The sequence below is a fragment of the Schistocerca piceifrons genome, chromosome X (assembly GCF_021461385.2).
Source record: "Schistocerca piceifrons isolate TAMUIC-IGC-003096 chromosome X, iqSchPice1.1, whole genome shotgun sequence".
NCBI classification, from domain to species: Eukaryota; Metazoa; Arthropoda; class Insecta; order Orthoptera; family Acrididae; genus Schistocerca; species Schistocerca piceifrons.
In genome coordinates this window covers 755,622,479-755,638,292 of record NC_060149.1, presented here as the reverse complement: position 1 = coordinate 755,638,292, position 15,814 = coordinate 755,622,479, and the positions used below count along the sequence as shown (strand labels likewise).

At 44.4% G+C, this 15,814-nt stretch overlaps 1 protein-coding gene across 1 annotated transcript in view; it reads right to left on the bottom strand.

Moving 5' to 3' along the window:
• Nucleotides 1-15,814, bottom strand: part of LOC124721837 (zinc finger protein GLIS2 homolog) — a 127,306-nt gene that overhangs the window by 89,775 nt on the left and 21,717 nt on the right. Inside the window, exon 2 of the mRNA XM_047246963.1 lies at nucleotides 10,001-10,052. Within this exon, the coding sequence (XP_047102919.1) occupies nucleotides 10,001-10,043 (43 nt within the window). The 5' untranslated portion in view covers nucleotides 10,044-10,052. The remainder of the gene's footprint in view (nucleotides 1-10,000; nucleotides 10,053-15,814) is intronic.

Below are 15,814 nucleotides of genomic sequence, written 5' to 3'. Positions count from 1 at the left end.
ACTGACGTACGTCTGTACAACTTTAATCAAATACAGCGAAACAGAGTGTTTTATAACTTGCTTTTCTAGGTCACCATCAATTATCTCGAACATGTAACAGAACGTTTCTGCCGTCATTTCATATACCGTTAAAACTTCCCTGGTTATTGCGATAACTGAGGACAGAGTATATAGTATTCACCACGTTCTTTACGAGACAGGTAAGCTCACTCACATGCATTCGGCGTCTCTGTAATAACAGAAGCCGCTATGCAGCATTCGTATCCAAGCACAGAGGCGTCATGGTACTCACCCCATCCTAATAAGTTAAAATCTAACTTTCTTCATCCATAGAATAGATTCTAACATAACCTAACCTCCTTTGACCCTATGACCATAGTATGTAGTACTCACCACGTTCTTTACGAGACACGAAAGCTCATTCACGTGCATTCGGCATCTCTTTTAATAACAGAAGCGCGTATGCAGCATTGGTATCCAAGCAGAGAGGAGTCATGGTATCCACCCCACCATAAGAGAATCCAACCTACTTCATCCACAGAACAGATTCTAATTCTAACCTAACCTAACCTCCTCTGACCCTGCCAAAAACTGACGAAGGAGATCGGACCCACTATGACCACGCTATTGGTTGATGTTATCGGGCGACCTCTGGCGATGGTGCCTGGCGACCGTTGTCGGTGCCATTGTGAACGCAGTGTTAGCTGAATGGGTGTCAAAGTCTATGTACAGGTACACTTTTAATGTGGGCAGCAAAGGCGCGGTTTGTAGTGAGGGCGTTACCGAAATGGGAGGTCTTAGAGGGACGATTTTTCGATATATTCACGCACCTGTCAATGTTGTAACCTCCCACCCCCCACCCCCCCCCCCCACCCCCGCCCGCGACATTACCCTTGTGATCACGCCACAGAAGTGCGCGTAACAACAGCGCCGAGAAAAGAAAAACACCCTTTGCTGCTTCGGATTACGTTCAAATTTCATCGGATGGTTTTGAACGATCCAAGTGGTTCTACCTTGTATATCATAGCAAAAACTCCGATCGTGCTATACTCCTAAGCCGTCAGATGACGTTCGATGGGGTTGCAGGCCCATGATGTCCTTGAAGAAGGGTTAAATCGTCCACTAGGTGTCAGCACTGTCGAGCTTTGTCAAGAACGTCGTCATGTTATTCATTACACTGTGAGCTGACATTTTCGACCGCGAAATGTATCGGAAAAAAATTGTGATAAGGTCTTATGGGACCAAACTGCTGAGGTCATCGGTCCCTAAGCTTACGCACTACTTAATCTAACTTAAAATAACTTACTCTAAGGACAACACACACACTCATGCCCGAGGGAGGACTCGAACCTCGGACGGGGGGAGATGTGCGGACCGTGACGAGATGCCCGAGACCGCGCCGCTATCCCGCGCGGCCGAAATGAATGGGAATCAAAGAGGTGGTTTCATTGACGCCCTTTATGCCACTTCCTGAGGCTCTTTCGTGCTGATTCTGTGTCTGAAATGTTTTCCTCGGTCACCCCGCGTGATTTATTTATTATTTATTTACACGTCTAGTTCCGTAGGATCAAGCTGCGGAGCAAATCTCCAATGTCATGGAGCGTGTCAGTACATGAAATTATAACACAAAGGTAATAACAGATAAAATAAAATGTTTATGAAACCAAAAACAGTCAAGCCTTAAGTGTAAGTAAACGCAATCAACAATATACCATAAGAAACAGCTTAATTTTTCAAGGAATTCATCAACAGGATAGAAGGATTCACCCATGAGGAAATTCTTCAGTTTCGATTTGAAAGCGCGTGGATTACTGCTAATATTTTTGAATTGTCGTAGTAGCTTATTGAAAATGGGTGTAGCAGTACTCTGCACACCTTTCTGCACATGAGTTAAGGAAGTGCGACCCAAATGCAGATTGGATTTCTGCCAAGTATTAACTGAGTGAAAGCTTCTAATTCTTGGGAATAAGCTGATATTGTTAACAAGAAATGACAGTAAAGAATATATACATTGAGAGGCCAATGTCTAAATACCCAGACTAGTGAACAGGGGTCGACAACAGGTTCGCGAACTTACACCACTTATTGCCCGAACTGCCCGTTCCTGAGCCAAAAATATCCTCTTAGAATGGGAAGAGTTACCCCAAAACATACCATACGACATAAGTGAATGAAAATAAGCAAAGTAGACTAATTTTTGTGTCGACCGATCACTTACTTAAGATTCCGTTCGAATAGTAAAAATGGCAGCATTAACTCCTGAACGTGGGCTTTCCACGACAGTTTACTACCTATCTGAACATCTAAAAAATCTGAACTGTTCAGTTTCACTAATCATATGCCCATTCTCTGAAATTAAAACGTAGAGTTTTGTTGTGTGTTAGAAACTGTAAAAGCATAGTCTTCTTGTGTTATTTAGCGTTAGTTTATTTTCAACAAGACATGAACTTGTTTCATGAACTTTACTATTCGAAACAGCGCCAATGTTGCACACAACAACTTTTACTACCAAGCTAGTGTCATCAGCAAACAGAAATATTTTAGAGTTACCTGTAATATTAGATGGCATATCATTTAATATAAATAGGGAACGCTGGGCGTAGCGGTTCTGACCTTCATCGCAGAGTTGTCAAAAGAAGGGATAAAATGTGGGTAAGAGCGTGTGTGACGACGTTCCCATAGTATGAGACATCCACGACGACGTTGGACAGAATTGTGGAGAAATTTGGTACCAATGTGGCATCGTTTACCCACCTTATACCTCACATGATATTCTGAGCTCTGGCCTTTCTTTTTTCGCACGTCTCGACATCTTGCTGCTTGAATCGTAGCCGAGTCCGTCGCACGGCCCCACGCTTTTGCACAATTAGAGAAGAATTTTGAACGCATCTTTGAGCCAAATTTCAAACTTACGCATCGCAGTGAGAGACAATTACGTGGTTCCGAATAAGTGATCCTTAAATTATGCTGCGTAGTACAGTATGTTAAGGTATGTATGTGACACTATGATCCCATATGTATTGTCAACTATAAAATTTCAACGTTTCGGCGACTATTGCAAGACGCCTTCCTCAGGGTGTATTGCTGACTACTGAATGGGCGCTAGTTTAATTACTTGTATACTATGGAGGAGTGCTGTCACTGGATATGAGGGTGAGGAGGAAAGGTTTTAGGTGTTCTTTTATTGGTCTTTGCATTGCGTGTGGTCATTGGCGGCAACAGGCGTTTTCCATTGGAGTTTCCTATATTGCTTGCCATTGGTAGAAATCTCTCGTGTTCACCGAGCGAGGTGACGCAGTGGTTAGCACACTGAACTCGCATTCGGGAGGACGACGGTTCAATCCCGTCTCCGGCCATCCTGATTTAGGTTTTCCGTGATTTCCCTAAATCGTTTCAGGCAAATGCCGGGATGGTTCCTTTGAAAGGGCACGGCCGATTTCCTTCCCAATCCTTCCCTAACCCGAGCTTGCGCTCCGTCTCTAATGACCTCGTTGTCGACGGGACGTTGAACACTAACCACCACCACCTCTCGTGTTCAGATAACCTTAAACTTATTGGGCTTGCATACTGGCCAAACAGCCGTTTAGCTTGAGGGGGAAGGTTAGAGAGGCTATAGAAATAGTCAAGCGAGCTGACAACATGAATAGAGAAGATGCGTACCGACTCCCAGCATCTTGGCTGCCAGCAGTGACAGCTTTGCAGGACAGCTCACGCAAAGCAACAGGCGGGCAGTAGGCCGCAGCGGCGGAGGCACACATAGTGCTGACGTGCCCTGGCCGATACTGGGCAGTTAGTAAACAGCGTTACGCTGCAGTCGCCGCTCAATTTCCTATTCGCTGATTTCCACCAATGGCAAGCGATAAAGGAAAATCCAATGGAAAACGCCTATTTCCGCCAATGACTACACGCAATGCAAAGACCAATAAAAGAGCACCTAATACCCATCCTCCTCAACCTCATATCCAGTGACAGCACTCCTCCATAGTATATAAATAATTAAACTAGTGCCCATTCAGCAGTTAGCAACAAATCCTGAGGAGGGCGTCTTGCAATAGTCACTGAAACGTAGGAATTTTATAGTTGACAATGCGGTCACGAACCCAGAAGAATTTTATTGACTGTGACAACGGCCGCAGAAGCCTACGTTTACACCATATCATCATCAACATCATTTCCTTGGGGCCTATGTCCCACTTCAACGCGGTGTCGGCCTTGTTACTACGAATTTGGCAGTGTTGGTTGCAGAGGGTGGCCGGATGCCCTTCCTGTCGCCATCCCGAAACCCACGGAAAGGAATTAGTGTACCCCAGCTGTCTGAGTCTAGTGTAAGCCATGAAATATCGCGAACGTTGTCAAATGTTTGCGAGTCACGTTACTGAGACAGAACGTGGGACCAGCCAGGTATTCACTTAGCGGGATGTGGAAAACCGCCTAAAAACCACATCCAGGCTGGCCGGCGTACCGGCCCTCGTCGTTAATCCGCCAGGCGCATTAGCGCTCTCGGCTACCCTGGTTAGTCTACGTTTACACCATATGTATCTCTGTTTTTTCATTCATACACATGTTTGTAAAAGACCACGAGTACTCCAGTAACTATATGTACAGAACAAAGATAAAAATGTATTTCAGACACCTTCTGTATGGCTTCGGAACTTATGGAGCCATGAGTAAGCTTGAAAGCCCCCAAGCTCTCTTGCCTTGTCCTATTGCATTTTTTTTTGCCTTGATTCACCTTTTTCTAGTTAAGTTCCTGAATGGTGACGGACAATGAAGGTCATTGGAGCAATGAAATATGGAATGAGAGCTTTCATTTTCTTTAGATAGTAACCAGGTTATAGGGCTGGCTCCATAACGTGATAGTTAATCCCTCTCCTGTATGTGATTTAAGTGAACAGATCGTTACCCAAGTTACATAGTTCTTATTTATATTCTATTTAATATTTGTGTCTTGTAATACTGTAGGAATTCTCGCAATAAATCGCTTTGTGATACCAAAATTTTTGTATTATTTAGTAGTTGAATTTCATCTTTATTATCAGAGTCCTTTGCCAGATAAGAGTGATTAGCTATTACATAATCGTAAACAGAATTATGTCGAAGCCCCAGCTCTTAAACCGGCCACGAAGAGGTCACATCATAATGTCCTCCACAAATTGTTTGGTGTGTGATAGGAATTGTGGCAGTCAAAGGGAGGTGGGTTGAGTGTATTAGTTTCACTAATGCGGATTTCTTTAATAAATGCTCACCTCTCAAGCCTGGCACCTTGCAAGCTTATAATACCTTTGTAATACGAGAGGGATGGTATTACTACATAGTAATCGTTCTCTCTAATACTGTACTATGTCGCCATTGGGATTTGTTGCAAAAGCTTATGTGTGTCCAAGTGACATACGGTAAACAACATTTCTTCACACACATTATAGTTGTGTATAGCAAGGAAGAAGGAGTGAAGGGAGATTCGAGTTTAACGTCCTGTCAAAAACGTGGTATCTGAGGGGAAAAGGAACAGTTGCCTTATTTGCTTCAGCACGGAAAATCTAAATCTGGATGGCCGAATGGTGATCTGAACGTAGCTCCTTTGGAATGAGAGATCGACATGCTGATAATCACTGTGCCATCTCTCTCTGCTGAGAGGTGGCATGAGCCCCCTCTCATATTTCTATCTTACTCTGAGTAATTCGATTTTCCTCTCTAATTGCACGCGGTGAAAAGTTGCTGTTCCTTCACACGCGGACTTCCCACGCAGAGTCTCTGGTCACCCGGGTGGTCTGGTGACAGGTGGGTTCTGCTGATCTTGAAAGGGTTAAGGCGCGGGTGTGAGGGAGTCGAGTGGATGCTTTCCAGACGCCGACATTGTCATAAGAGCGGGGGCGACACGCCCACAGGGGCCTGATGGAGCAGCTGGGCTAGAGATTCGGTTACTTTGGAGAAACTTAGTGAAAACACTTTCTGGCGGGCTACTAGCGAGGCGTGGGAATGACTTGTGTTTCCAGGCAGTCTTGGCGAGCAAACTCCCGCGTTTTCTGCAAAATCATAACTGTGATTGGCTTGCTCACGGGATAACTCCGTGACGTAGCAAAATCGACGCAGAAATTGGCGCCAAGTATCTCCATTGGTGGACTAGTAGTGCGTCGGCAATAGAGTGGAATTTTCCGCCGGTTTTCGAGTTGCTGATTGGAACGTTTAACCACGGCCACTGTCGTGGGGGCGGGAATGTTCTGTGTTCGGCTTGTACAGGTGCTCTTGAGAGAGTCGGCTCTCGCCTTTCGGTCGGAGTAGGTTACAAGACTGAGCTCTCGCTGCTCTGGACAGCCTGTCTTCTGTTGGCTGTCTAATATACTTTCATTTATTTGTAACTGTTTGACGAAGTTGCTGAAGTTTCGACTTAAACGTAACTTTCCGAGTACAGTTGGCAATTGAGCGTTCTGCGTACAAGCGGCCTATGTTGTCCGTCTTGAGCAGTTTTGGCTAAAGTTGACTGTATCGGAGTTTCTGTGTGACTTCCTTGTTAAAATCAATCACTGTACCGTCAGTGATTGTGTGGCGAGCCTTCTTCGTCTCCCTCAGAGGCGCATTTGTATTGATAGGAAGTCTTTAGTCTGGAACAACCAGACCAGGAAAATTTGTTTCGGGCTATACTTGCGACATTATCATCACCACGACGGGACGTCGAAGCAACCAGCCATCGCTTCCAGTACGCCAGATCGTGTCCTTGCAGTTAAGAAGACAGCTTGGTAATGTATGACCACAGCACCGGCAGATTAGGGAATTTTGCTCTGTGATAATCAGAGCTCAGTAGAGCGCGCCTGTTCCCATCTTTTCTTACGTTGTTCTGTCTTGGATGTTCATTGTCTGAGTTGTCACTACTGTAGCAGCAATTAATGTTGGGTTGGCTGGGTGTTTCTCTTAAGATTTGAGTTGCAAGGAATTGGCTCCACATACCACTTGGTCATAAACGTCACAAGCTAGTGTATGGACAACTTCACCTTCACAGCATTTATTTGAGTATCCAATTTGACGTATTGTAAATGTTTCATGTGTTTTGTTTATTATTTTGAGTTTAGTCATAATAAATCAAATTGTTATTTTGGACAGAACTTTCATTCTGTGGATCGGTAAAGCAACCCCTTCATTTCTCACTACGTTAATGAAACTTTCCTTTATCAAATTAATTTCTATCAAATTAAATTATTGCAGGTGCCAAACTCTTTTCTACTCCACTTGCAGGGTCGATTACAGTCAGTTCGTGTTTCTTCTTAATCCATGTGCAACAGCAAAAGTCGGAGTTAGAAAAGGGGAGGGGGGAGGGGCTTAGAGCATCATTTCCATATGAAGATTCTAAAAGAATTTAGTGTTAAATACACTGCTAGCACCAGCACCTCGCACTGTGTCGGTAAGTAGTCTATCGCAAGTCGAACACCATGCGAGGCATCACATATCATGTAACGATAATCTGAAATAGGAGAAGCAACCAAAATTACTGTCTCGTCATACACCATACAACGTGTCTCTCTGCTGGGAAGGCGTATGGGTACCTTTAATGAACCTCTGTCTCTCAATAACTCTACGACACAGCCATAATTTCAGTGACACAACTGTGAAAACTAAACGCAACGCATTTTAACGCAGATGACTATAAAATATGGCCCTACGTAGTGAAACTGACAATGACACATTGTATTTATGTCTCATAAGTGTCGTCCGTTGTGGCCGAGTGGTTCTAGGCGCTTCAGTCCGGAACCGCGTTGCTGCTACGGTCGCAGGTTCGAATCCTGCCTCGAGCATGGATGTGTGTGATGTCTTTAGGTTAGTTAGGTTTAAGTAGTTCTAAGTCTGGGAGACTGATGACCTCAGATCTTAAGTCTCATAGTGCTTAGAGGCATTTGTCTCATAAGTAAGTAAAATAAACAGAGATGATGACGGAATATTCTGAAATTGAATGAAATACAAAATTCAATATCTCGATATATTTATTCATAAAAACACGAGTTAAATTAAATGTTGGTCAATATAATACATGAATTACACTTTATATTTTATTGGTAAAGTAAAGTGATCTGATTGTTACTTGACAATGATTGAAGCAAGGTTTATGATTTGCCTTTAATTGTGACTTTAAACGGATAATGCAATCTGACTGTGATTAATACGAATGGGAGACATTGTGAACTGAACCCTGAAACAAAATGCTACAGAAGAGCACTTGAATCGAACAACAACCGCTGCTGCTGTGGGCGTGTAGCAGAGTAAGAGAAATCACTCTAAACATTCCTAGTGCCGGTGCTGCGATGTTCCCACCATACCCATGTAGAAAACTCGTGATGCAATGCCTAGCGCGCCTTTGTGTCGAGTCGGGCGGTGGACCAGCATCACCTCGTCTCTTTCGGATACACCATCGCGCCCAGACTCCAAGCCAAAACCCAAATCTTTTCCATAGGACGTGACCGAATTTCGTATGCACTCCTCCACAGTTCACCACCGAATCCCCTGCTCCTCACACTATCTGCCTGACCTCGAAAAAGATACGTATTGAGTTTCCGCTAACAAACTAAAACTGTCAACGGAAAACTGAGAAAACACTCCTGTGCCATTTGTTCGTCATTTTCCCTCCATAGGATGGGAAAAAATGTTCCTCCAATCCCAGTTCATTGAAAAGCGTCCGCTGTGACTATTCCTGACGTCACGTACCACGGTTCAATGAACACACTATTACGAGGGTGAGTCAAATGAAAACCTTAAATTTGTAATAACAAATCGAAATTTCGCGCCGTTATCCTGTAGGTTGGTAAGCGTGCTACAAACAGCGTGCAGAATGGCCTGTAGGTGGCAGCATAGTGCAGATGCACACATACCGTCGCAGTATCAGTATAAATGTGGCCGCCCCACTTGCGACCTGCACCAGGGAAGAACAGTGTTATGTTATTCGGTTTTTGAGTAGTGAAGGTGTGAAACCTTCTGAAATTCATCGACAAATGAATATTCAGTACGGTGATGCATGTTTGTCACAGCAGCAAGTCTACGACTGGAGTAGGAAGTTCCCAAATGGTGTGACTTCAGTGGAAGATGCTCCTCGTCCAGGTCAGGCACAACGAGTTGTGACTCCACACAACATTGCAGCAGTTGAAGCCATAGTGAAGGAAAACAGCCGAGTGACACTGAATGACATTGCAGCACGTTTGCAGATTAGTCATAGGTCAGCACACCACATTGTGCATGATGTGCTCCAGTTTCACAAAGTGTCTGCAAGATGGGTGCCACAGCAGCTGACTCCTGAAATGAGAGAACGACGTGTTGATGCTTGTGAAGAACTTCTTCGGCGCTTTAAAGGAGAAGGTGATGGCTTCCTTGTAAGAATCCTTACTGGGAACGAAACCTGGATTCACTTCCAACAACCGGAAACGAAGAGAGCGAGCAAGGAATGGTGCCATTCCCCATCACCAAAACCAATGAAGTTTCGAACAGAACTATCAGCAGGGAAGGTTATGCTGACTCTCTTTTGGGACGAAGAAGACGTGATTTTGGAGCATTACATGCCTAGAGGGACCACTGTCACCAGTGCATCATACACAGATCTCCTAAAAAATCATCTGCGGCCTGCAATCAGTTGCTGTCAGCAGGTGTCCTTTTGCAATATGACAATGCAAGGCCCCACACTGCCCTTACAACAGTTGCAACAATCACAGACCTGCATTTTGAGTGCCTTCCTCATCCACCATAGTCACCAGACTTTGCCCCAAGTGATTTCCATATGTTTGGACCACTCAAAGACGCAATGGGAGGAAAGAAGTTCCGTTCTGATGACGAGGTACGCCACGCGGTGCATGAGTTGTTGCGCGGACTACCAAAACAATTTTATCTAAATGAATTTATGCACTTTGTAAGCGCTAGAGGACTTGCAATGAGCGTGGGGGAGATTATGTTGAAAAGTGATACAGCTTTGTACCACTTCTGCACAATAACTAATATTTAAAAAAAAATTTAAGGTTTTCATTTGACTCACCCTCGTAGTTTGTGTGCACGGGAAACCACGCGATCCGGAGCATCTATGTGACCTGGAAAAAAATGCAACAACATTCTCAGCCACCCAGTGTCTGGCCACCAGTGGTGTTTCCATGAAATGTTTTTGTCAGTCAAGCTGATACCGATCTTAGCGGAAGCAGGAAACGATATTTGGCCTTCTGCCGAAACGATGGACTGCGCTTCGAATCGTTAGAGAAAAACTGCTGCTCTCACATTCATATGCAATCCAGCCAAAGAAGTTGTGAGAACTTTTTCGTTTTTCCCCTGGCTACAGGAACAATATTCCGAGATCTCACACCCCCTTCCTCTTCCACCCCTTGCTGCTGGCTCTTCGCTCCTTGTAGCCAGTGACCCCCCACGGCTAGGCCAGGGGCCTTGCGGCGGCTTCTGCCATGCAAATGCGCCGGCCCGGCTGGCCTTCTTGGTGTCAGAACTAGCACCATTAAGCCTCACCTGCCACAGCTGTGGCTGTGCGACCAGAAACATGTGCTGGTCTCCTCCACCTCAAGTAACTACATGCTATGACAGAATTCAGTGTTACAACCACTGTCAATACTCTCTAATGATCTCGCTGGCCACAGAGCTCGTGGTTATCACTTCGACTGAGTAAATGAAGAGAAAGGAAGGTGACTCCAGAGGATCTGCCATCTTCTAATCATTTAGCACATGTATGGCCTGGGATCAGGTGCTACTAACGATGAGTTTCTGTGTTACAAGCTCACTAATCAAAACTCATGGGAATGAATTGCCTAACTTGAGACTATGACGTATATGACGCTTGAATATTGACATGTATGGTATGAGCGTAGACACAATACATCAGCAGACTGTTACAGACAGCTTTATAGTGAACACGGCAGCACATCGCGGGTTAGCCGGCTTTGAATGTAGGATGATAGTCAGTGTAAGATGCAAAAGTCACAGTACTTGCACATTAGGGAAGAGAGAGTTTGGAACACTTTTCAGCCTTCCATCGATTTCCAACTCTGTAATATATGTTTAATATATTTTGTTATTGCATTTATAAATGATGACATTCACTTTTTATGCGCTGCAGTCCATTTCTGAAATTATGAAAGGTACTCCGGGAAATTAAGGTTTTTTCAAATGTGAAAAAATGTTCCAAGGTACGATGTTCAGAGGTACGACATCGTCATATACCTCGGAACAGATATTCCAGCGAAATTTAAAAGTGTTGCAGTCGAGAAAAAGCTTGTGAATACTGTATTTAGTCGTCTCTCTGTTACATTATTACGCTAATACACACAAATAATAAATAAGTGAAATAAAATACAACAGAAGTGTTATAAAAAAAACAGATATCAGTTAAACACATTTTGAAACTAGAGCTGTTGGAAACGAACACAAATTTTCAGTTCCAAGGCAGGTACAATTGTTAAAACATTGCCGAAGCTCAGCTGGTATGCAAAATCCATATGTTCCCTGGTAAAAGATCTTCTGTTTCAAGTTACTAGATGGCTGGTCCAAATGGCTCTGAGCACTATGGGACTTAACATCTGTGGTCATCAGTCCCCTAGAACTTAGAACTACTTAAACCTAACTAACCTAAGGACATCACACACATCCATGCCCGACGCAGGATTCGAACCTGCGACTGTAGCAGTCACGCGGTTCCGGACTGAGCGCCTAGAACCGCGAGACCACCGCGGCCGGCAGTTAATAGATGGTGCACGGCCGACGAAGTACGGCTTCACCGTTCAAACGTTGTACAGGTGAAAATTAATAAAAACGACAAACCGCATGGACGGATCGCTGACTGGAAATGGAAGGAAAAAGGTCTTATGGAAGGAAGAAGGTGTTATGAACATGTGTCCGGAAACGTATCGTTGCCACGGTAGATGGCGCTGACAAATAAAAGTTACTCTGATCACGTGACGTGTGTTCCTTGTGTTTTACAGGCTGTGTGATTGACACAGTGTACCGTAAGCAGACGAATAGTCCGGTATTAATGTCGGGAACAAGCCGAGACTGTTTGTACACGGCCAACCACATGGAAATGGTCAAGAGGCAGCACTGCTATGCTCACAGACACCAACCACATCGCACAGTATTTCAAACCCTTTTCGAGCGTTTGTGTGATCATGGGTCGTTTCAGACAGACGAACGTACAGGGAGACGGTGGACTGTGCGCTCACCAGATTTTGAGGACCGGATTCTGCAAGATACTGAGACGAACTCGAGTACAAGCTCCAGGCAAGAACCAGCCAACATGGTGTAACCCAAAGTACGATTAAGTGAAACCTGCATGACGACAGCTACTATCCGTATCAGTTGCAACCAGTGCAAGGATTATCAACTACAGGTTTTTCTCTATTGGAAGGATTTTGTAGATGATTTTTGCACCAGGCCATCACAATTACGGAATTTCTGTCATCACTCCTCTTTACCGACGAGGTAACTGTGGTGTCACCGCCAGACACCACACTTGCTAGGTGGTAGTTTAAATCGGCCGCGGTCCATGTAGTACATGTCGGACCCGCGTGTCGCCACTGTGATCGCAGACCTAGCGCCACCACCAAGGCAGGTCTCGTGATACGAGAGTGGACTCGCCCCCAGTTGTACGAGGACCAAGCTACCGCCCAGTTGTACGCGAACCTAGCTATCGCCCAGTTGTACGAAGCCTTTCTCTCTCATTAGCCGAGAGACAGAATAGCCATCTAAGTTAATGGCTACGAACTAGCAAGGAGCCATTTGTATCAGTGCCTATAGCTTCGAGTATTCAAGAGAGATGTATTCCAAGGAATCAATAAAAGATAAGTAAAAAGTATCTACATACTTTTCTTCTTATTCATTCATAAGTTCTCATGTTCCAGACTTCACGCCCGTCTGCATTAGTCTAGCGTGCCTTTCTTTTGGCTACTACCGTGTGGCGTAACAGTCTTGTTACGTCACTACAGTAACCTTTACCATAACCGGCATCATCAATCTGCATAATCGTCTTGTCTGGGCTACAGACGATCCTCGACTAGTGATTGAGGAGTCTCGTCGGCATCTGTTCAGCATCACTGTGTGGGCAAAGATTCATGGCGACCACTTACTGGGACCAGTTATTATTCCCCAACGCCTCGACGGAGGTACGTACCTGGACTTCCTGCGGAATACTCTGGCTGGGCTGCTTGAGACTGTGCCTTTGGCAATACGAAGGGTTATGTGGTTTCTGCATGTTGCAGCATCATCCCACTTTCGCATTACAATTCGCTGACAACTCAACATCTTCCCGAACTTTGTATAGGACGCGGCGGCTCTGTAGCATGGGCTGCTAGATCACCCGACTTAAACCTCCTGGGGGCATATGAAAAGCGTTGTGTATGCTGAACCAGTTCCTGATGTGAAGACCCTTCAACATCGTGTTCACGACGCCTGTGATGCTATTCGGAGAGAGGCCGGAACGTGCGAAAGAGGGCAGCAATCCATGATGCGAAGTGTGAACGCGTGCAGTTCATCCAATGAAGGCCACTTCGAACATCTGTTGTGATGTGGATGTGATGAAGCTCTGTCCTGTGTTCCGGGATGATTTGTTGTCATTGCACGCACACCGTCCACATCCGAACACATGTTCATTGGACCTTTTTTCCTCCTTTTCCAGTCAGAACTCCGTCCCTACAGTTTGCCAGTTTTATTAACGTTTACATTTCTAGCATTTGTAGACTTAGAGAAAGCTTTTGACAATGTTGACTGGAATACTCTCATTCAAATTCTGAAGGTGGCAGGGGTAAAATACAGGGAGCGAAAGGCTATTTACAATTTTTACAGAAACCAGATGGAAGTCATAAGAGTCGAGGGGCATGAAAGGGAAGCAGTGGTTGGGAAGGGAGTGAGACAGGGTTGTAGCCTCTCCTCGATGTTATTCAATCTGTATATTAAGCAAGCAGTAAAAGAAACAAAAGAAAAATTCGGAGTAGGTATTAAAATCCATGGAGAAGAATAAAAATTTTGAGGTTTGCCGATGACATTGTAATTCTGTCAGACAGCAAAGGACTTGGAAGAGCAGTTGAACAGAATGGACAGTGTCTTGAAAGGAGGATATAAGTTTGCCAGTTTTATTAACGTTTACATTTCTAGCATTTGTAGACTTAGAGAAAGCATTTGACAATGTTGACTGGAATACTCTCATTCAAATTCTGAAGGTGGCAGGGGTAAAATATAGGGAGCGAAAGGCTATTTACAATTTGTACAGAAACTAGATGGAAGTTATAAGAGTCGAGGGACATGAAAGGGAAGCAGTGGTTGGGAAGGGATTGAGACAGGGTTGTAGCCGCTCCCCGATGTTATTCAATCTGTATATTAAGCAAGCACTAAAGGAAACAAAAGAAAAGTTCGGAGTAGGTATTAAAATCCACGGAGAAGAATAAAAACTTTGAGGTTTGCCGATGACATTGTAATTCTGTCAGAGACAGCAAAGGACTTGGAAGAGCAGTTGAACGGAATGGACAGTGTCTTGAAAGGAGGATATAAGATGAACAACAACAAAAGCAAAACGAGGATAATGGAATGTAGTCGAGTTAACTCTGGTGATTCTGAGGGAATTAGATTAGGAAATGAGACACTTAAAGTAGTAAAGGAGTTTTGCTATTTGGGGAGTAACATAACTGATGATGGTCGAAGTAGAGTGGATATCAAATGTAGACTGGCAATGGCAAGCAAAGCGTTTCTGAAGAAGAGAAATTTGTTAACATCGAGTATAGATTTAAGTGTCGGGAAGTCGTTTCTGAAAGTATTTGTATGGGGTGTAGCCATGTATGGAAGTGAAACATGGACGATAAATAGTTTGGACAAGAAGAGAATAGAAGCTTTCGAAATGTGTTGCTACAGAAGAATGCTGAAGATTAGATGGGTAGATCACATAACTAATAAGGAGGTATTGAATGGAAGTGGGGAGAAGAGGAGTTTGTGGCACAACGTGAATAGAAGAAGGGATCGGTTGGTAGGACATGTTCTGAGGCATCACGGGATCACCAATTTAGTATTTAGGGCAGCGTGGAAGGTAAAAATCGTAGAGGGAGACCAAGACATGAATACACAAAGCAGATTCAGAAGGATGTAGGTTGCAGTACGTACTGGGAGATGAAGCAGCTTGCACAGGATAGAGTAGCATGGATAGCTCATCAAACCAGTCTCAGGACTGAAGACCACAACAAAAACAACATTGTATAACTCTTTTCAAGAGTGTATGCAATTTTACATGCCATAAAAACCTATAACTGAAGAATTAACGCTATATTCTAAATAGCTGTAATATATTCAGCAGCAAATAGCTTTAATATAGATATTTATAGTAAATTGTGGTATCTACTGCGCACTCTTTCATGTGATTCTAAAATCAGTCACTAGACTGCAGTAACGACCAGGACACATGTTCCTAGGTACACTATGTTCTACGTACAGCAGTCTCCCCTACGCACGAATTCGCGATTCCGAGATCAAAAGTGTGTAAGGTGGGATGTCAGCATCGCAGACTCAATGTTGCCGCCCGTGTAAATCGTCCCACAGGATTACAACTGTTTGACGAATGGTCGTCAAGTAGTCTCCACAGACCCACGTGGGACAATCGACGGTCTGCTATCAGCGAGAACGACACAGATATGAATCCAGGAACCGGTTTCTTTAGAACAGTACAGAGACAAACACACCGCATAGACTTCAGCTGCCAGCCGGTGTGGCCGAGCGGTTCTAGGCACTTCAGTTTGGAACCGCGCGACCGCTACTGTCGCAGGTTGGAATCCTGCCTCGGGCATGGATGTGTGTGATGTCCAGAGGTTAGTTAGGTTTACAT